The sequence below is a fragment of the Dendrobium catenatum genome, unplaced genomic scaffold (assembly GCF_001605985.2).
Source record: "Dendrobium catenatum unplaced genomic scaffold, ASM160598v2 fragScaff_scaffold_128, whole genome shotgun sequence".
Lineage (NCBI taxonomy): Eukaryota > Viridiplantae > Streptophyta > Magnoliopsida > Asparagales > Orchidaceae > Dendrobium > Dendrobium catenatum.
In genome coordinates, this window is record NW_021318590.1 from 499,674 (window position 1) to 523,082 (window position 23,409).

General features: G+C 34.8%; 1 protein-coding gene across 1 annotated transcript; it reads right to left on the reverse strand.

The window, feature by feature from the left end:
• Nucleotides 1-11,577: 11,577 nt before the first annotated feature.
• LOC114580578 lies at nucleotides 11,578-16,351 on the reverse strand. Its single transcript, XM_028698539.1, has 10 exons — nucleotides 15,791-16,351; nucleotides 15,650-15,724; nucleotides 15,284-15,562; nucleotides 14,697-15,211; nucleotides 14,042-14,588; nucleotides 13,864-13,960; nucleotides 12,852-13,031; nucleotides 12,192-12,240; nucleotides 11,953-12,016; nucleotides 11,578-11,859 (listed from the first exon to the last, which is right to left on the reverse strand). Exons 1-10 carry the CDS (start codon nucleotides 16,349-16,351, stop codon nucleotides 11,578-11,580), a joined length of 2,649 nt encoding a protein of 882 aa, XP_028554372.1.
• Nucleotides 16,352-23,409: the final 7,058 nt, after the last annotated feature.

Consider the following 23,409-nt stretch of genomic DNA (forward strand, 5'->3'; position numbering starts at 1 on the left):
TAATATCTTATCTAATGTTCTACTTTATATTATACTCTTTTTTTGCATTGTTGGGTTTTCTTTTTTTATTGGTTGTTCTTGCAGGTTTTTGGAAATATGAAGTTGATGGAGATTTTTTTTAATTTTTGGAGAAAGTTTGCGCTTAGTCCTTACTTATTTGTCTTTCTTTTTTTGGTGTTCTTCTCTAGCGGCCCTAGAATGTTACTAAGTTTTTTTGTTTCTTATAGCTTTGGGGACTATAGGCTCTTAAGTTTTTTTTTGGGGATTTTTTGTAGATCTTTAGAGAATTAGTGAGCTGAAGATCCCCTTTAAGGAACTTGTAATCCTTATTTTTAATTAACACATAGGCTCTCCGTCCATTTTCCCAAAAAAAAAAAGGAAAACAAATGATCGTTAAAGATGGAGTTGTACGATCCTATAGAACAAATCTTGTTAAGTAAGGTCATAAAAAATTAATTTTAAATTACAATAAAATTTTTATTATTAATATTTTCTACACTTACACCATCATGAAACATCTTCAAATGGCCATGCCACTCCATCTTGATCATAAAAAAAATAAAAAATAAATAAAAATAAAATAAAAAAGGAAAAAATGATCGTGTCCCTAATTCAAACGTATATATTCTCTCTCATTATTATGCTCCATGGCTCTAGTGATTGAGGCATATACTATTGGATAGGTGTCATAATTCAAGTTTTTTGGTTTATTTACTAAGATCTCTACCTATTAGTGGTTTTTAGATATTTTACCCAAGGTCTTTCAGCTTTATGGTCTCGTTGCATTTACTAGATGGTAGCAAATCCTTTATCATACACCCAAACCCGTGGGGTGCGTTCGACTAGAGATTCTATTTCATCAAAAGGTTTTCTTAATTCTAATAGTTTTGATAACTCTATTAAATCCCATTCCTTTTGTGATGTGGTTGCTGGTGCTTCTTCATCTATTGATCCATTTTTTTCTTTCAATAAATCATTTTGGAAAGGTGTTCCTGTTATTTTAATGATTGATGAAGACATTATTAAACTTGATAGTCCTTATAATTTTATGCTTGTGGGAAATTTTTTTGTACGTAGACCTAATTTAGATGTGATTTATTATTTTTTTGTGAATTTGAAATTATCCGATATTATTTTGGTTATTCTTCTTAATGCAAGACATGTTGTGATCCAACAAAGAAATGACTTCGATTATAGTCGTGAATTTTCTAGGAAATCTTACTACATCAATAACTGTCAAATAAGATTACTCAAATGGACACCATATTTTGATGTTACAGAAGATTATCCTATTGTGCCTATTTTTATTTCTTTCCCTAATTTACAATTACATTTTTTTTAACTCTTATGTTCTCTATACTTTGGGTTCCATTTTTGGTAGGCCGTTGCAATTCGATTAAGCTACAACTTCGCGCTCGAGGCCTTCTGTAGCTAAGATATTATTAAATTTGGACATTGCCAAGAAGAATTCTGAGGAGAATTGGCTTGGTTTGAAAACTTATAGTTATCTTAAAAAAGTTGAATTTAAAAATGTTCTTGATTTTTGTAATCATTGTAAGGTCAACGAACATTCAATCAATTAATGCTTCGTGCTTCATCCAAAACTTAAAAAAAAAAAAAAGTTCTAATATTGCGGCAGAACGTAACACTGGGGAAGAGGATAAAGAAGCTAATTTGAAGGTTCTTCATGGTGTAAATGATAGTGATAAATAGGCTATTGGTGAGATCTTAGAATTTGATCATTAGTATATATATTTGTTGATGACAATAATGAAACTGAACCCTTGATTAGTCTCAATGTAAATATGTAAAATACTTCCATTATTAGATGGGTCGGGCATGATTTTAATGGTATAAATGGTTAGGATAATAATGAGGAAGGTGATATTCCTGCTCAAGAGAATGAGTCTCTTATGGATAAGTAAGACGTGGTTTTAACTACTAAAGAGAATGAGAAGAACAAAAAGATTTCTCAAGATGATTTTGTTAAAGCTTCCAAAAAGAAAACTAGGAATAACAAAAATGGTGGTGGTAGTACATCTATGACAACAAGAGCTTCAAATATTTTTGCTGATTCTAATGGTTAAGGCTCTCATTTGGAAAGTCAATGGGGTGGGGGCTTCCTTATCTAAGGATAGGGTGAGAAACTTATGTATGATCCATAATATTCACCTACTTATTTTAAATGAGCCTTTAATTTCCTCCTCTTTTATTGATTCGATGAGTTCCAATTTGGGTTTTGATTTGGCTTTTGGTAACTGTACCAATAAGATTTGGATATTTTGGAAAAATTCATGTGCCTTGACATTATTGCTGATTTCCAAAAGAAAAAGAAGGCTTCTAAGAATATAGAACATGAGCTAGGTTTTTTAAGGCCTATAATTTTGGCTCTCATCTTTATAATTCTTGCAGTCTATTTCTTATTATGATCATAATTTTTTCATGTGATAGTTCACGAGGGGTGTTAAACCCTAAAGAACTAATCATGAGGCTAACCATCCAACAAGATGAACTATTAAACTTTTATATTACAAGTTATCCATCTTCTATTTGTATAGTATGATACACATATCATACATTATGATCAGTTCAATTCAGATTCATCCAATAATATAATTCAGATGAACTATTCAACTTTTATAATACATCGTACAATAAGATTACAAGTCGTATAGTATGATATGTAGAAATTCTTTCTATTAGTTTGGGATGATCCTTGGGATGGCCAACTTTGTATATGGGGGATCATCCATCACTCTGGAATTTGTATGGTATGATCAGTCAAAAATCTTGGATTTCATTTGGTATGATCCAAGGGATGAGCAATTTTGTACATAGGTAATCATACAATAAGAACTATTTCATATAGTATGGTCAATTATAATAATTGTCCTTGATTTGATTGACTGATATCATAGGATTAATTAAGAAAAATTTAAATTAGGGTTTGGCATAGCACAACAGATTATATGGTATTACTTAAAAGTATACAATATGATACATGTATCGTATAATACAAAGAAAAATCATACAATATTAATTAATTAAAAAGTAAAACTATTTAAAAACTAATAATTATCTCTCATCTTCTGTGTGTGCAATATTGCTTAGCAATGATATCCATCCAAATACATGATATGACTTAAGAAAACAAAATAGAATAAATTGAAAATAATAGACTGTAACACTAGTATACCCAGTATCGAGCTGATCAAAATTGCAAGAATAGTGGACTGATTTTTTGAAATGTTAGTACACACAGAACAAAACACAACATCATAGAAATAGTAGAAAGTGGTATTAGACACAATAATACTTGTTAACATAAAAACACAAATACAGTGCTTTGATCAAATCTGTAATAAACTCCCCCTTTTTTACGATAGAAATCATTATTGTTTAGGTTTTTTATAGAAACTTATTTCTTCTAAATTTCCCCTTTATAAAATATAGGAATCCAAAATAAAGAAATAATCAATAACCACAAGTCTTTGCTTTTGATGAAAATAAATTTCAACTACAAGGAGTGTAAAAAGAAACAACAACAATAGTTACAAACAACAATAACAATAAACAACAAAATACTACTCCCCTTTTGACATCACAAGAGGGAAACAATAGAAAAAAAGAGAAGAATAGAAATAGATGCAAGAATAGAAATAGAAATAAAACTAGGAAACAAACAAATGCAAAAGACTAACAACATAAAATATAAAACCTTTATTAACTTGCATGGACATTTTTAGAATATAATAAACTTACTCTACACATAAAAAGGACAAATAAGAGAGGTGTTGACTATCTTGCAACTGAAGGATTCATATTCCAGAGTTTGCACATCCAGTTTATCAACTTCACAAGCTATAATCTTTTGTTTGAACAAAAAATCTAATTCAAGAATTATAATTTGACAGAGGAACTTAGCCTTTTTAGACTGCTTGTATGAAATATATCAAATAGAATATTATTGTAAAAGTGTTGAATAAAGAACTAAGATTTTCCATAATGAAGTATTAAACATATTATGAAATATCAAAATTTTCTAAGACTTTAAGATTTACCAAAAAGATAAGCTAATTTAGGTTAGGCTCATTTTGTGCCTCTTTTAAAAGTTTTATGGGAACATTACACATTTTATTTTTGATACACTTAATGCATCTTTTACTTTTGGTGTCATTGTGCAGTTTGAATCATAACACATCTTTTATCTGGGCGTATTGTGTACTGACAAAGATCTTCAAACAAATTAACCCTGTCTTCAGTAATTAAAATATTAGAGAAAATATCCTTAAAAATATTATGATTCCACCAATTCAAAACTTGCTTAAGTCTTTTCAATTTAAGCCAAAGTCTATTCTTACCAAAAATCATACTATATGACTTGATTTGGCATGAACTGTGCTTTTTCTAATTGTGTAAACATACCTCTAATATTACTTAAAAGGTTTAAATAAGTAATTACTAACAATTTTTAAACTAATAGGATCAAAATTCATGAATTTACATATCCCATTTTATTTTCTTTGCCTGATAATTCCTTGTGTATGCTTTAAAAATCTAAATTAAATTAGAATTAATATTGTTGAAATGAAATCTTATTTACTCTACTACATGTTTTTATATCATGGATATATTCTACAAATTTGACAAATGAAATTCATTATTTTTCAATATCATGCTTTTATTCATATTAGAAAAGCTTGAGTTTTCTTTGTAGATTATTCCTCCCTATATAAGAGGAGTGAGTTATGCTTCTCTTTTATTTGGAAGATAATCTTACAAATAAAAGGATTGAAAGAAAAAATAAAAGATGTGTAATGTAAAAATAAAATTTGGGATTATAATAGGACTGATAAAATTTTGAGGTTTTTTGATCAGCTTGGATATGTTAGTGGTTTGGCTTTTAATAAGCATATATTTAAATATTTCTAAGAATGTTTCTCCTGATCTAAGAATCTTACTAGTTTTACTCAAGGTGATTTGCCTTTAAAATATCTTGGTATTCCTCTCTTTAAGGGCAGAAAGAAGTCCTTTCTTTTTAATAATTTAATTTTTGTGGTTCAGAACAACTTGTCTTCTTGGGACTCTAACTTTTTAAGCTTTGGTGGTCATCTTACTCTCATTTGACGTGTTCTTTGCTCTATTCCGCTCTATAGTTTTCAAACTCTTTTTCCTACAAAGAATGTGTGCCATAAAAGTGATAGAATTATTAATAAAATTTTTTGGATAGGTAACGGGAATAATTCTATGATTCATTGGAAGTCTTAGGGTAGTTTTTGTGGTACTCTGTAAGAAGGGGCTTTATGTTATAAGACTATGTTTAATCTGGCCTCTACTTTCTCTTTTAAGCTATGGTATAACCTTAGGTCTAATATGAGCCTTTGGGCCAATTTTAAGATGGCCAAGTATTATGAGGGGAGACATCCTTCCATGTGTAGCTTTTTTAAAGGCCACTCTAACGTTTGGCATAGGCTCTGCTAAGTTAAATGGAAGGTGGAGCCTTCTTTAGTTTGGGGTCTTAGTAATGGCAATATTTTCTTTTTGGCAAGATTGGTGGCTTAATGGCTAGTCGATTGATTCTTTATTAAACACGTATTCCATTGCTATGGTGAAGGTTAACTTTTATTTCTTCTAATGGCTGGGATTTGGAGAAGCTTTTTACTGCTCTCTCAGACTTCATTATTCAGCTTGTTCTTATATATCTTTCAAGTTAATAGAAATCTTGCCATTGCATTTATCACATGATTATGATTTTGTTTTGTGGGTTGTTCTTCCCTATGTTAGAGAGAGAGCTCCTATTCTATAATATTTGGAGGATATACTCACAACTAAGGTTCTTTTTAGGTGTTTTTGTTAAAGAGAATTTAGCTTGAAAAAAATAAGAGGAAAAGTGGAAAAGATGCAAATTTGAAATGAAAAATATATATATACAAATGTGTATAAAAAATCAAGATGCTCAAAGAGCCAAATCAAAGATACAAGAGGCATAAAATGAGCCCACTAAATACAAGCTATTATCTCTTTTCTGAACTCTTTAAACTTAGAGAACTCATTGGTTATTTGATGCTTTCAAAGGCTTGATTTCAAATTCCATGATTGAGACAAATTACTTTGTTATATTATTTATAAGATATTTTCTTTGTAACCAAGTTTTGATTGGATCTTCTTTTTACCAAGTAGAGTTTTTCTCAGTTAGACCTTTTGCTTTTAAAAAGACAATTATTGCCCTGAAAGAAGTCGGAGCTAGGGATTAATAAGATCGGATATTATACCTTTTTAAGATTTTGACTTGTTAACTCTTTGATCTTTTGAATCTCTAAAATTTAATTGTTTGAGAAATTTGTCATATGGATACTTTGCTAAACTAAATTAAAAAAAAATTAAAACAAAAAACAAGAAAATTTTTCCTTTCTTTCATTTTTCTTTTTCTTTCTAGTTTTTTTGGCCTTTTTTATTGTTGTTTCTAGCTTTGTATTGTGAGTCATTTATTTTTGAGGGATTTGATTATCAACACCTTTTCCTTAGATTCAAATTTCTTGTCACATCGTCCTGGCCGATTCTTATATCGTCCTGGACGATATGACAAATTCTCTTCAAAATTCCATCTGCTAAATCTTTTTTGAGCTTTCTGTAACTCATCATCCCGGACGATCCCGTATCATCCTAGACGATATGATCGAACTCAATTATAATCTCTTTTGATCGTCTTGGCCGATATAACTTTTGTCTTAGATGATGCACTTATGATAATCGTCCTGCCCGATACACTAGATCGTCCTGGATGATCCACGTGTCAGCACGTTTAAATCCTTAAAATCAGCCCCAGACGATCCATTATTGGACAATCGTCCTGGCCGATCCACTGTTCGTCCTGGACGATACACATGGCACAGATTTAAAATGTTTTAACTTCGTCTAGTACGATCAATTATTGTGTATCGTCCTGGACGATACACCTAATCAGCCCGGACTATCTGCTTTTTCAAAGGTCGTCTGGCTTGACTCCTGACTCCTCGGGACGATTGCCTGTGTCTAATCGTCCTGGCCGATATCTGATCGCCCCGACCGATCAGACTGCCTTTTTGACCAATCGGCCTGTACAAAATAATTGATCTAAATCGTCCTGGACGATTCTGTGATCGTCCTGGACGATATGGCCGTTTCTTTAAATTCAGGCCATTCCAGCCATTATTTTCGCCTCAACCTTCTTCTTCTCTTATGTTTTCTTACTAGTTTCTTGCTATGGCTTGTGGGAAGCGAGTCCGACAAACTTCTGGGAGTTCTTCGAGGGTTAGGATTGACCCTCATTTTAGGGAGGCAGAAGATGAAGCTGCTTACCATCGATATAAAGAATGTGGGATAACTGTCTCCAGAGTCATCAATCCTGACCACCTTTCGTATCTGGTAATGGATCTCTTCGCTCACACTTCTCTTTATTTCATTCTTTCTCTCGTTGTCCCCTTTCATTATGAGCTTATTCGTGAATTCTTCACAAATCTTTGCTTAAATCCTACTTTCACAACCCTAACCTCCTATTTGAATCGACGCCCGGTCGAAATCACATATTAGGACTGTGCTGAACTAGTGCAACTATCCACCAACGGGGATAAGCTGCATATAATCATCTCATATCCTGACTTTAACTGGTCCACGGAAAATCATTTCATTCGCCACACCAATGCACCTTTTCATGTTGGAGAGACTAGCTCTTTAGTCAAAGATGCTAGGACAATTCAACATGTCCTTCGAACCTCCATTATTCTAAAAGCTAGGGACCGAATCCACATCACTCCTCTACTTTCTCTGACTACTTTTTACATCATGGCATATAGAGAATTTAATACTGCAGGCTTAATTTTTTGGTACATAGATCATTTAACCACAATCCGCGATCCAGGTCATAAGAGGAAACCCAATATGGCTTTAGGACACCTCATAGCCTATGTCCTTAAAACAAAATATTAACTTCAATATCTTGCTCCTCCCAACCTCCCAACTCTCTTCTACTCAAACAGTTCCTTCAATATCCTTCACAGTACTCGTCTCCACCTAGGGGATGAGGAACCTCAGGGGGCTGAGGAGGAGGAGGCTCCTGCTCCCGCTCCTGTTCCTGATCCTACTCCTCTTCGATAGCACTCACAGCTTGACTAGTTAGTGGAGAGATTTGATCATTGGGAGACCCATTTTGATGCTTACGTTGCTGCACAGGAGCAGCAATATTCTGAGGACATTACCCGCTATGAGCAGCACCGCATAGAGGACTTAGCCCATTTTGACAGCTACATTACTCACCAGCAGCAGCAACACGACCAGGACATAGCCTGGTTCAATGCTCAGTTTACTACGCTAGCCAGCTACTTTCAGCAAGCTCCACCACCTCCACCTCCATCTGATGATCAGGATCCCTCGTTTTTTTAGTTGTAGTTTCTGTTTTCTGTGGATTGCTTCCTTTTTTTGTATTATGTTTTTTTCTTCAATTTTTTTTGTTTCCTCCTCTTTTTTAAATGTCAAAAGGGGGAGTAGTGTGTTTGTACTTGCTCTCTTGATTAGTATGTTTGTACTTGTTCTGGTAAAAGCTTGTTTAGTTAGAAATTAATTTTTGATATGTTTGCCATCATCAAAAAGGGGTAGATTGTTACAAACATGTTTTTAGATTATGATTTTGATGATAACAAACAAATCTTGCTTCACTATGACTGCTTTTTTCTACTGACTTTTCAGGACTCAAAGATCGAACGGAAATCAGAATCAGCTAAAGATGGGGTATATTATGGTTGAGTCAGACTGTAATTTTATTTTTCCCTTTTTGAGTCAATTGTAATCTTTGGTGTGACTAATGCAAAGTAACCCTATACACAAACACTTGAGAGACTTAAAATTTCTGTTTTTACTCAAATCTGCCAAGATGTTATTTACATCGTCCTGGACGATCGAGCTTAAAATAGTAAATCTAATCAAGGGTTCTTAATTAAGGCAGTCGTCACTAGCAAATCGGCTTGGACGATACTTGTATCGGCCAGGACGATAGGATCAAAATAGAAAGAAATTGCCGCCATAAACAATTAAGGTATTCTGTAATTTTGGCAATCGGCCAGGACGATCTTGGATCGGCCTGGACAATATTCACAATTATGCCTTAATTAATCAGAAAAATCAAGAAAGTAATTAAGGATGATTGATATGATCACATCGTCCTGGACAATCGCAGAATCGGCCAGGACGATCTATTCAAAAACTTTAGTTTCTTCTGGACGATAAATATCGGTCAGCACAAATTCAGGAAGATGCTCTAGACGATTCTCCTCTGATTTGAACTGATAGGCCTGGACGATCATGTGATCATCCTGGATAATCAAGCCAATTTTTAATCATCCAGTTTATATTTAGGGCGATGCCTTAGCCGATCTCATGGGATTTGTACTGATCGGCCAAGACGATGTCCATATCATCCTGGACGATATAGTCGGCAACTTGCAATTAATTAGCTCCTTTGAAGCTCTTCTATTTAAGAGCTCTTGTTCAACGTTTTTGAACATCCTTGGCTGCTATCTTGACCTGAGAAAACTTAAAGGAGAGAGAGAGGGAGAGAGAGAGAGGATCTTGTGAGGGGGAGCTTGTGAGGGGATTCACAAGGGTTGCTCCAAGCATTGTTCCACTTCTTCTTCCCTAGAGTCTCTTGTCCTTGGAAGGGTTGGGAGAGGTAAGTTCCAGCAAGCGATCGAGGTTCTCTGCCTGCTTCAGGAGGAAGCAAAAGGAGGAAGGTTCTCTGCCTTGCCAGGTGTGGCAAAAAGAGGTGTTTGTAAAGGCTTCTCCGCCTAGCTGTGGGGGCTAAAGGAGAGTCATGATTGTAGTGCAATACTCGGAGGGCGCCTCAGGGAGTGGACGTAGGTCGAGTTGACCGAATCACTATAAACCCTTGTGTTTTTATTTTCTACTGCTTTCGCATTTATTTTCTTTCGCACTTTTTTTTTGGTGATTTGGTTTGTATTAGTGCTTTTCCTAAAGAATTTTTTAAATACCAATTCACCCCCCCACCCTCTTGGTTAGCCTTGGGCCAGTTCTATAGGGCTTAACATCCTTAACAAACTTTCATAAAGCTCTAATAAGTACTATGAATCATATAACTCTGATGGAGAATAAATAGATTAAAATATTTTGTGATTCTGAACTAGTGATCAACCATATTGTAGGAACCTATAAGGTTTTAAATCAGAAATGCCTCAAATATCACAAATACACCTACCACCTGCTCGAGCAAATTCCTATTGTAACTTTGTATAGAATTTCTCATGGAAGCAATTATGCGGCAGATGCCTTAGTGAAGATCAAAAAGAAATTCACATATCTAGAAGAAGCCTAAATTCTTATAGAGATTCAAGGTCATGAAGTCCTATCTCTTAGAGATTTGGAGCACATCAATAAGTAGTCTTCCTAGGTCCTTGATGTTTCTTTAACAACTAATGAAGAAGGCGATTGGAGATAACCATTCATTGACTACCTTCAAGAAGAAAAAAAAAATCAAAAAAAAATCCTTACCTTTCAAATAAAAAATTATGCAATCTTATATGCACATGTGAATAATACACTATACCACGAAACATTTGATAAGATGTGGCTATGTTCTTTAGACAAATGAGAGGCCCTAGATATCATCAATGTGGTTCCCTCTAGATTATATGGTGCTCATCATTTAAATCCTAAGAAGAAAATGAAAATTAAATGACTTTGATACTACTGGTCTATAATGATTGAAGATTTCTTGAATGTTGCAAAACCTTATCCTCAAAGCTAAATATAGTGGGGTCTTACATTGACCACCTAATAAGTTGCATCCCATGATAGTTTTGTGTTTCTTTGAGAGTTTGGGCACATATTTTATTGGGCCTATTAACCCTCCTTGCTCGAAGGGTCATCGCTTTTTTTTTAGCAGCGATTGATTATTTTTCCAAGAGGGAGGAAGCAGTTCCCCTATGAAACATAACATCACACCATGTCATAAAGTTCTTTCATGATCATATCATATATTGATTCAACATACCCAATAGAATCATATCCATTATTTGGTCTACATTCTTCTTTTTTTTTTTGAAAACATGCATCATTTGCATTAAGAAAGCAAAGTAAAGCTAATTACACTTTAAAAGAATGAAAAGTATCACATTCCTCCTTGATAGAACATAAAAGCAAGGAAGGAATGTTGCCAAAAGTAAAACTATCAAAGAAGAAGCTACTATTAAGAGCCATGGTAGCACATAAGTTGGCCACCTTATTACAATTCCTATGAACATGATTAAAGACCACTTTATGAAAATCATTGACAAAGAGCATATCCTCCAAAGGCCACCTGTCAGCGATCTTTTTATTCTTCTTGGAAGAGTCCTGAATGAATCTTATGACATTAATGTTGTCACTCTCAATAATCACCCCTTTGTACTCAAGCATCCAACTCCTAATATACTCTCTAACCGAGTAAACAACCTCCATTTCAAGTTTAGTAATGTCCCAATGAATCTTCTTCTCCCCAAAAGCAAGGATAAACCTCCCCTTATGGTCTCTAAAGATTCCCCCAACTCCAGCTCAGTTGGATCTAAGCAATGAAGCATCAACATTTATCTTCATCCAGTCTTTCGGAGGAGGGCACCAAGACTCACAAGACTCCCTAAGGAGATTGGTTCCCCAGTTTGAAAGATAAGGACTATCTTTATTACTAGCCAATGCCAAAGCATTAGAAGCAATCACAGAAGAAGACAATGCAGGTTTCCCATGCTTCACACAGTTTCTATTCCTCCAAGACAAATAAACAATAGTGCAGTAAATCCTCACAGTATCGAGATTACGGGTGGTCATTCTCCTCAATTCCTGCAGACAGCAGTTAAGAGACTGAAAAATTGGAGTATAGATGCCCCAATCTTGCATCTGTTTCATGACTTCAATCAAATATTTGCAATGTACCATAATGTGCTCATAACTTTCATTATTATTACATCCTCTAACACAAGCTTTATCCATAACAAGCCTATGGTAGTGCAGAAAAACATTTGTGGGAACAGCAGATATTTCGAGCCTTCACCAGAAAATTTTGACTTTCTTGTTGAGCTTGAGCTTAAACAGCCATGAGTAGTAATCCTCACAATCCAAATTGTAAGTGCAGTTCATCATAAATTCATAGGACATTGCCGAGTTAGACTTACCCGAAAACATCCTCAGCAGCTCTCTCCGATCCTCCATCCAAGAAAAGATCTGAATATTGTTGATCAACATGATAAAATCAGGATGAAAAACTTCCTCAAGCAGTGCATAATTCCAATGACCTTCACTAGATAACAGTTGGCTGACATTCATCCCTTCCAAAGCTACACAATCCACTAGAGTAGGCCATCTGTTAATGCTCTTGTCCAGCACCCAGATATCATCTAAAACGTTTATATTATTGCCACTTCCCACAACCCATTTGGTAATGTTCTGCAGCTATCTTCCCCCATCAATTAAAATTTTCCATGCATTTGAAGTTATCTTCTTCTGTGTTCCATTCATCAAGTCCTCTCCATACTTGTGCATGATGGTTTTAAAACAAACAGATTCAGTTTTCTGATAAAAGTCCCAAGCTAGTTTGGATCTCAAAGAGCTCACCCTCAACAAAGGAGAATGAAGTCCCATTCCTCCCAAACTTCTCGGTTTGCACAATTCTTCCCAAGCCACATAGTGCATACTATGCTCTCTGCCCGATTTATGCCATAGAAATTTTCTACAGAGTTTCTCCATCTCATATAACAACTTCTTAGGAACTAAGGAGTGAGTTACTAAAAAGTTTGGCATAGATAACAAAGAACTAGAGATAAGAGTAATCTTACCTCCCAATGATAATATCTTCTTGCCCCATGTATTAAGCTTATCCATAACTTTGCTTAACATATCTTGAAAATCAGCCAACTTCAATCTATTTAAGGACAACTTGATCCCAAGGTAGTTCATCTCCTTCATATTTTTGTTGCCAAACAACCTGATAACCTTCTTCTTAATTGGGTACCCAACTGCCTTTCCAAATAGAATATGAGATTTATTAACATTTATCCTTTGGCCCGTCCAATTGCAAAAATCTTGAACAATCTTCTTTAATGATTTGGCTAAAAAGATGGATACATGGGAGAAGAGTAGCACATCATCTGCATACAAAAGATGAGTAATCCTAGGGCCTCTAGGAGAGACTCCAATGCCAAGGTCCTGACCCTTCTACTCAATAGAGTTAGAAAACAACTGGAAGCACATAATGAAGAGATAAGGAGATAGTGGGCATCCTTGACGGAAGCCACTATGAGCATCAATCCACTCAGAATTCCTTCCATTAATAATGATTGAGAATCTTACACCTACAACACAATCCATGAGAAGTTTAGAAAACATACAAGGGAATCCATACCCTTTAAGGATTTGATCAACTGCAGGCCATCCCATGCTATCATACGCTTGTTCCATATGTAACTTCAAAGCCATCAATCCCTTCTTGTTCTTGGAGAATTTAAATTTGTGAAATACCTCTTGGGCCAACAAGCAATGTTCAGAAATAGACCTTCCCTCCCGGCATAAAGGCCATTTGCTCTTCAGTGATCAAATTGGAAATGCATTTCTTCAATCTGTTAACTAGAATAGTGGCTGCAATTTTATAGTTAGTCTGACATAAACTGATCGGCTTGTAGTCATAGGGAGTTAAAGGGCATTTGATTTTAGCAATCAAGACAATTAGAGTATCCTTCCAAGTCCTATTCATTTGACCGGAATTAAGGAAGCTCTTAATAGCTTCCCATAAGGATTTCCACACAATATCCCAATAGCATTTTTAAAAAGATGAGGTAACTCCATCCATACCTGGAGCTCTATTGTTACCCTGTTGAAAAACTAAAGCCTGAAATTCAGCCAAAGTAAATTCGAAACATAATTCATCAACAGCTCCCTGGCTCAACTTCTATTTTTCCAAAACAACAGGCCATCCTGTTAATTCACAAGTTATGTTCTTCCATTTAGCTTCAAAGAAATGAGTGAACACCTTCTCGATTTCATCATCATCAACCTGAGATATGTTATTCACATCTCTAATTTGAACCACCCTATTCCCATTCCTTCTAGCCGAGGCAATGTTATGGAACATCTTTGAATTGCTGTCACCTTCTTCATGCCATCTAGCCTTTGACCTTTGATTCCACCATGTAGCTAGCCGGTTCAAAGTTATATTAAGCTCGTGTACTTTACTTCTAAGAAAAAGGAGATCCTCATTAGTCCAATCTATTCCAACAGCCTCTATGTTTTGGAGTTCAATAATATCCTTTTTCAGCTCTTCTTTGAGAGTATTCAGATTTTTACACTTTCTTTTGCTCCAAAAAAATAATGCCTTCATTGTTCTACAAGTCTTCCTTTGAAGGAATTCACTAGGATCACCGAAATCATTCTTCTTCCAAGAATGATACACAATGCTTCTAGCCGCTGGATATGACCTCCATGTATCCTCAAATTTGATATTCTTCCTCTTGACCTGGATCTTCTCATCCAATTTGAAGGCAATTGGACTATGATCCGTAGCCACTCTTACTAAGTGTCTAGTCATAGCCGATGGAACTCACTGAAGAACAATCGAGTTCACCAAACACCTATCCAATCTTTCCCAAATTTGAGATGCTCCTTCTTTGTTGTTGCACCAAGTGTACCTTGGTCCAATACTCCTTACATCATGAAAATTTGAATTTGTCATAAATTGTTTCATCTCCCTCGGCCCTTTAGAAAATACAAATTTCTTACCTCCTCTCTTCTCCTCCTTGATCAAAATACAGTTAAAATCCCCACCAATGATAAAGGGATAATGCTCTTTCAATCCCTCTTCAAGCTGCCTCCAAAGATCCTCCCTTTCTTTGCAACAACGACTTCCATAAACCGTGGCAATCTTCCATAAGCCCATACTTGGGATCAGAAGATCCCCCAAGATCACTTGTGAAGAAGTAACCTTGACCAGAAATGACACAAACTTTATGTTCCATATCACCAGCATTCCCCTTGACAAGCCAACGGCTGGAATATGATAAAAGTCCCAATCATTCCCAATGAGATAATCAACCTCCCTCCTACCAATACAAGTCATCTTAGTTTCCAGAAGACCAACAAAAAATACATCCTGCTCTCTAACCATCTCCTTTAGATACAAGGCGGCCTCCCTCTTCCTAACCCCCTTGCAATTCCAGAAAAGAAGTGTAGACATTTAATATTTGTTTGGGGAATCCTCCCCACACATGGAGTTCACCCTCCCATCCCTTCTCTTCTTTTTATAACCTGTTTCAAGAGGACCCAAAGATCTTAGATCTTTGGCAAGTTTAACCTTGGTGCTCCCACTTTGAGATCCCAAACCAGCCTGCATTAAATCTACATCATTCAATTTCACAACATTATTTCCAACCCCATTAATTTCCTCAGTGCCTTGAATAACCAAGGCCTCAAACTTATCCACATCCACACTGTGCTTCACGGGTTCATCTCCAGACTCATCCAACAGAGCATAAAATCTGTTACTGACCGCAATTGGCTGAGTATCTCTTACAATATTCTACTGCCCCATAACATCCTTCTTCTGATCTAGCATTTTATCAGACAGTAAGTTCGGATTACTTACATTATCCACCTTCTTTATCTCAGTAGCATTAGCTTTCTGCACAGGTTTGAACCCCATATTATCCATCTTATTAATCTGTCATTCAGTCATTTTTCTTCCAGCACCAAACGCATTACCAAAGCATTTATTTTTGAAATGTACATGTATCCACAGTCCGTATTCTGACTTGATCATCCCGGAATTGGCTTCAGGAAAAGTCTTGCTGGACTCATCTGCATCCGATTTGGAAATGGCCTGATCAGTAATCCCATGAACAACCTTCTCAGGGCATTCCATCTTGTTGTGACCCACACGACCACAATGACAACACAACAAATCCACCTTCTCATATTCCACCCGCTGAAAGAACCTGCCTGCTGATCCTTCCACCCAGACTCCGTTTGGTAACTTCTTCTCCAGGTCAATTTTGACACATACTCGGGCGAACGCCCTCTTCCCGCACCGAAAGGTATTCCCATCAATGTACATCGGCGTCCCAAATCGAGATGCAATTCTCGCTATGTTGTCTTCATCCCAACAGTAAAGCGGAAAACAGGGGAATCGAATCCAAATGGGAGTCGTGACCCCCTTGAAGGAGTAAGGATCAAAAGTAGGAGTCCACCGATCCATTCCAACAATGTGTCCACCGATAAACCACGGTCCACCATTGAGTATTTCCTCTACGGCCTCCTCCGTTCTAAATGAACAGAGGATCCAATCCATACCAATTGAGGTTAAATGAAATCTGCCATACTTGCTCCACTATTTTCTCAACTCCAAGCTGCACATAGGGAATGACACATCGCTACCCAAAACTTTGATCACCACAGAATGCCTTAAGACATTCTTATTTTTCTCCTCCATCTCTGAATTTAGCATAACAGCGACCCCATCCTCTGATAATTCAATTTTCTCACTATTCCAATCGATTTTGATGTGCTTCGGCTTAGTCCATGCATTACCAATCTCATTCAAGCTTTCTTGTTTATTTGTAACCTCCGTCACCATACCTTCTATCTTTGAATCCCTTCCAGAATCTTTAACATAATCAAGAACCGCATCCCGTTCTTGACCGTTCAAACAAGAATCATATCCAGATTTCGAAAAATCAAGATTCAGTGTACCTGGCATCACCGGTGCCTCATTCCTCGTAATAGCTTCATCTTCCACTATCACCTTCTTGCCTTTTTCTTCAACCACCGATAGACGAGACGGAGGTCTCATCCCTTCTCTGATCACCACCCCTTTACCGCCTCTACCACCAGTGCGTAGCGACACTAGAGGTCGTAGAGCAGCCATATCAACTGCAAAGATCTCCGATCATCCTTCAATGGCCGCGCCAACTGCTGTGGAGAAATGCGGGAAAAATTCAATTCGAACCCGAGGAAGAAATTCTCTCTCTAAAAAAGTGATTTTGGTTTATATTATTACAAAGTAAACTTAGTCACCACCTCATAGTTTCTAGTGTTTAGCATTCCTTCAATCACTTTTTATGAAGCTATTTGGTCTACATTCAACTGCACAAAAATCCATAATTTTGCAAAGCACCATAATATTGATTGGAGATACTTAATAATATATTACCCATTGAGTTAATGGGTTGGCTGAGGCCTTCAAGAAATCTCTAGTGCAGATAATAAAAAATACCCTCTATGAAATTAAATGTTAATAGGATGAGAGGTTCGTGGAAGCCTTGTCGGTTTATCAGATCACTTATAGGACCTTGGCCAAATCCACTCCATCCACATTAGTGTATAGGTATGAGGATGTACACCACCATGAAGTACATATTCCCTAGCTGAAAGTTTCGATCCAAAATCAAATCATAATTAAAAATAATACACATCTTTGATTAGAAGAGCTTGACGTCCTCAAAGAGCATCATCTCCAAGCTCAGTAAAGTCTAGAATTGTATAAGACCTGAACGGTTCAATCTTATGATAAGTTAGTGTGACCTAAAACCTTCTAAGTAGGATATTTGGCCTTGGTTCTTTTGAGGACAACCTTAGCTCATAAAAAGATTGATGGGAAGTTTAACCAATTTGGGAGGGACACTTCATCATGTTATAGTTTACAAAGGGGGCTCATATCAGTTAGTTGATTGTAAAGAAAATCACCTAATGTTACCTGGCAATGAGCGATTCCTTAAGAAATACTATGCTTGATGTAGCTTGACTTATAAATTAATAAAAATATTTACATGTTTTGAATCAATTAAAATTGTTCTCATTTAATCCTTAAATCTTAAATTCAATTTTCTTTTCCTTAGTAATAGATTTTCCCTTTCCCTGGGGTTAGAATCTATTAGTGATTGAATAAGCCATTTTAGACACCATCCTAGTATCAACTTTAATATGTCTATTAGATGTAAGCCCTATATCAGCATCTTGCAGACCCAAGGTTAGGTAATTCCTTCATGAGAATATAAATTTAATCTATTTATTCAATTTAAGTCCTCTCTCAGGATCCTATATACCTGAGGTTACATGGTGCTTTTCTTAGAATTTAACTTTAATCTGTCTATTTGGTATAAGTCCTTTATTGGAATCCTATAGGCCTAAGTTTACGTGATGACTTCATTAGAATTCAACTTTAATCTAACTATTAGGTGTATGCCCATTATCAACATCCTCTAGACTCGAGGTTAGGTGATGCCTTAAGTTGAATTCAACTTAAATCTAAATATTAGGAATACGTCCACTCTCGGCATCCTTTAAACCTAAGGACAGGTGATGCCTTTCCCTAAACTTCAATTCAAACCTGTCTATTAGGAATAAGTTCTCTATCAATTTCCTTTAAAGGGTGATGCTATCCTTTAGAATTAAAACTCCAAATTAGATTTCTTTTAATATGGACTACTTATTATACTACCATATTGCAGGTCTATTTATTCTCCTCATTTTTATATGAGGCCATTAGAACCTACCTACACTCCTTTTTAGTTATCTAATGATAGAAGAGTGTCCACTTGCCAATCATATATATCGCTATTATATTTTAATCCATCCTTTAATCTAAACTCAAATCCCAGTCTTTTGTTATAGACTTCAAACCAACTTTTAGTCAAACATTAAATCCCATACAATCAATTTTAGTTATTTATTTGATTGGGATTAAGATGGATAATTCAAATTAAATCATTCAAACCAAAAATCAAATCTAAATCAAGAGTCCTTTGACAAAATCCCAAGGTTAAGGACCCAAGTCCTGAAACCATTTCTAGGTGATTTTTTAGTCCCCTTGAAAACAAATAAAATTACTTCTAATTTATGATCTATCAGTTGCATATTGATCATTCTTGTTTTGAGGGTAAACCATCCAAATTTTAGCTCAATCTTACAACTTTAATCCTAAAAACTAAATTTATTTCCATATGCTACAGTACCTTCAAATAGTTATAGCCTATGACACTAGGCCCTCCCACCTTGTGGAATTTGACCTTGGGGCTTTTTCAAAACCCCTCACCTTATCAATGACTCTTTCAAGGACATTTTGTCCAGTAATTCACATATGTTGGATTTATTTTAATCCATCCTTGAACAGGGGTCAAAATGACAAAAAATAAAATACCCTTTAATGAGATTTTTTTTTGACTTTTCCCTAAAACTCAACATGGCTCAACCACATCATACCTTGAAACATACTCCAATACATTCTAAACATTATTAGGAGTTCATTGGACCCAAATCCAGGCTTTGGTTTTACCTGGTTGACCAAGTCAATAATGGTTTCCAAATCAACCATAAACCCTATTTTGCACTCATTCCTACTTCAAATTATGACTCAATCTCTTCAAACTTTCTGACCACCTATCCTAGTGACTTTGACCTAAATAGCCACATGGACCCCGGTAGTATTTAGCATGGTCAATTGAACCCATGTTGGGTCAAACTTGTCTTATTTGGGTAAAATCTTCTCATTTGATCAAATCAACCTTCTCAAACCATCAATCCTACTCCAAGTCTTAGTTTAAGTGCATTCAAATCCATCATAACTCAAATCTTGAGAGTTTGACAAAGTTAACCTTTTTTAGTTTGGTCAAATTCCTCATATTTGAGTGAAGTCCTTTTTACATTGAATAAAATAATATCAAACCCTAAAGTGCATTTAAATATGAAGTATGAGCCCAGCCATCTCACCTTGAGGCAGACCTTGGTAAGTATGACCAAGTCAACTATTTAGAATAGGTAAAATTCTTATGCCATTGATCAAACTTCTTCAAGAATCTAATTAAGCCATACCAAACCCTTAATTCAATTCTATTTTATGGTTTGAATATTTCCCAACTTTAATGCAAGTAATACATCCTTAGGTTTGACCAAAGAAAACCTAAAACTTGGTCAAACCTCTCCATGCACTTGGCTATTCATTTAAACTCCCTACATATGGCCTCACATTCCTTCCAACTCACTCAAACAGGTTGCATACACCTCCTCATACTTCATCTTAGTGAACCTCATTAATTTGACTTGTCAACTAGTAAATTTAAGCTTAAGAAAAGCTTTTCATGGTCAATCTTTCATCTAAGATTCAAGTGTATTGTTTCAAGATTTTGGAATACACTTGGCGAGTAAATAATTATCCTCCCATCACAAACTCACCATCCTTTATCCTTTTAACTGGTCAAACTAGTCAACTTAAGAATAAAACCTATTCAAATGTTCAAACTCCCTCATGCTCTCTCCCTCCTTCAAATTAGCTGGTCCTAAGACCCAATTTAAACACCAAAGCTCTTCTAAAGACTCATTAACTAAGCTAAATTTTTGGTTTAGCCTTAAGATGTAGGTTTTACACCCCTACCTACCCAAGCACCCAATAGAAATGAGATTATTCTATCCTTCCCCTAGTCATCCCAATGTCTTGGGATAGGTGTAGGGCACTTAATGAAAAGCTCTGATGCATCAGGGCCATTGATCTTAAACCCTAGTGATTAAACAAAGAAAAACACCTCATATCACTCATTCACTCAAGACCCAGCCTCCAAGCCTCCCCAGAGCTCTTCCTCATTTCATTTCAACTTTCCAAAGACTCCTCTCCACTTCCCAAGTCCAAAAAGATTGGTCAATAGGTGACAGTGGTGAGATTCTAGTGAGAAAAGCCTTAGTCTTTCCAAGGTTCATTGCTTCCAATCCAGAAATTTTTAGCCAAGGTTTCCTTCTAGAGATTTGTACAAGAACACTCCACAAGCTCAATAAACCCAAGATAACCTAAATCCATCAGTTGGATCAAGGTAAAACCTTAAACCTTGCTTTATAATATTGGTTAAAAATAACTTTCTATAAAGTGATTTTTACAAAAAATGAACAAATTCCCACAACTTATCTTCATGAAATGAAGCTCTGCTTAAAATTTTATGTCATTTAATTGTGTATATTTTGAGAACAAAGTGATTTCCTTAATCTTAGGGTTAGCAGTAGTGTGCATGAATTTGTACAATTTTTAGACTATTTATCAAACAATCAACAATCTTAATTTTATTGTTTATTAATTTAATCAAACCACAAATTTGATCTCATAATTCTACCATTTTTCTGATTAGATATTGACACACATCCAAACCACATGTTGGTGAGCAAACCTGATCTAGTGTTGACTCAGATAAATAACACACAGTGTTGCGTCGCACAATGATTGCCAATGATTATGATGATGTATTAGTAATGATTGCATACCGACACTGCGGCTCCGAGAGCATTGTGTGGCTATCCCATCTCCATTTCTTCTATCTAAACATCTAGAGAGCAACAAGTGGCCCGCTGTCACCTCCTTCGATAGCATTTGACTTTAATTTCAAAAATATGTTTTTTAAGTGTACTTAACTTCAAAAAATCATAGCAAATTCATTTTTAATGGATTTTATGATTTTGGAGTCTATGGATTTAGAATTAAATATACTTTCATTTAAAATTAGAATTAGATATAGGCCTCTCATAAATGTTAAGTAATTTAAAATGCACTCTAAATTGTTTTTAATCAATATTTTATTAAGTATAATCCCAAATGTCATGATCTTTTGGTTGGTTTCTTTTTAGGGAATCATTGAATTTTAGAGAATTTCTCCAGTAAATTTTAACCCTTATTTTAAAGTGTTGTTTAATTTTATGTTGATTTGAGTTATACTTAGGCTTAACTTTTAAAATCCCTTGTGAGTTTATTGTGGCTTGATCCCATTCAATCAAACTTCCAAATTTAAGTTTTAAAAAGAGCTTAGTGTTTTGTGAATGGTATTAATCACATTGATTGTAAATCTGGGTCATATGTATGTCAGACCTCACCTTAATTTTCAGGATATTCAATTAGTCATTTAAATTTGCATTTGGTTTTAACTTAATATGATATTGTAAGTGTCCAGCTTGTTTTAACATCTTAATGTTAACAAAGTGGGTTAAATGGGTGAGCTTTCAAGTGTACGAGTCAAAGTTTAACCCAAATATTTGGAGACTCGCTAATTCTTATGCACCTAGAATTTGCATGTTGTGTCTTGATGTACATGTGTTAAAGATTTGAGAATTTCAATTACAAATCCCTACAGCTTAGACACATGTAAGGACAAAAATTAAGGCCAATTTTAGAAATATTAGTTAAGTCATTGAAATTAAAATATACACACCATAGAGATGAGAATAAAAACTTTTAAACATGTGATACTACCTATCATGGATCGGAAGTTTGCTTATTTTAGAATCCATTAAGCTTAAAATTTAACTAAGCCAATTTAACCCTTAATAAAGCCAAAAATGCAATAAGTCTTAATAAATGCAAATTAAATGATTAAATTAAAAAAAATATTTTAAACTAACCAAAATTTAATCCTATACTCAAGAAAAATAAAATCCCCTTGCCTAGACCCTTAGTTTTAGCTTAATTTAAATTTTAGGGAAAATTAATAATTAATTAAAAATTATTTAAAATTTGAATGATATCCAAATACATGAAAACACTCTCATGGTTTATCCGTAACCTTTGTGAGTAATTCCATGTATCTTGGAATGAGTTTGGATCAAAACATTAAAAACCTTCTTAATTAATCAATTTAGAAGAACCTTTAAATACCCAAACTTTGAAAAATCATAATTAATTTTAGAAAATTCTAAATTGGCCAAACTAAAATCCATCCAACTACATTTAGGTTTAGTATTTTCTAAAAAAGTTAAACATTCAAAATTCAATTAAAGTCAAAAATTAACTTTACAGTTCATCATGGTTCAAATCCTCATCAAAACTTAAAAATTCATAACTTAACGTAAAAAAATCAAAATTTAAAAAACTTAGAGTCTAGTTAGTCATCTTAGGGTCTAATATTTAAGAAAAATATTAAATTTCTAGAAATCATTTTAATTTGAAAGTCAAATTTTGACAGTTTAAGAAATGATTTAAAAATAATTCAAAAAATTTTAAAATTCAATAATTATCCTAAAATTTCATAAAATTCTAGTTTAATTATTTAAAGAATAACTAATCATTTTAATTAAAATTCATTAATGCTTAACTCTCAACCAACTAAATTAAATCAGTCAAACTGGGTAACTCAGGCCTACGAGTATAATAACTTAGTCTTAAGGAAGTAGAATTAAACCTTGCCTCCGGGGAGTAGACGTAACTCAAGGTTTGATCGAACCACTATAAATCTGGTGTGTTCTTTCTTTTATTATTTATGCCCTTTATTTTCACATTTATTTTTATTTCGATTGACTGCATAGGTGAAATTGATAATTTATCTTTTTAATGTGAATGAAATTCGCTTCTGCATTAAGTTATAAAAAGAATTTTTTTCATTAAAA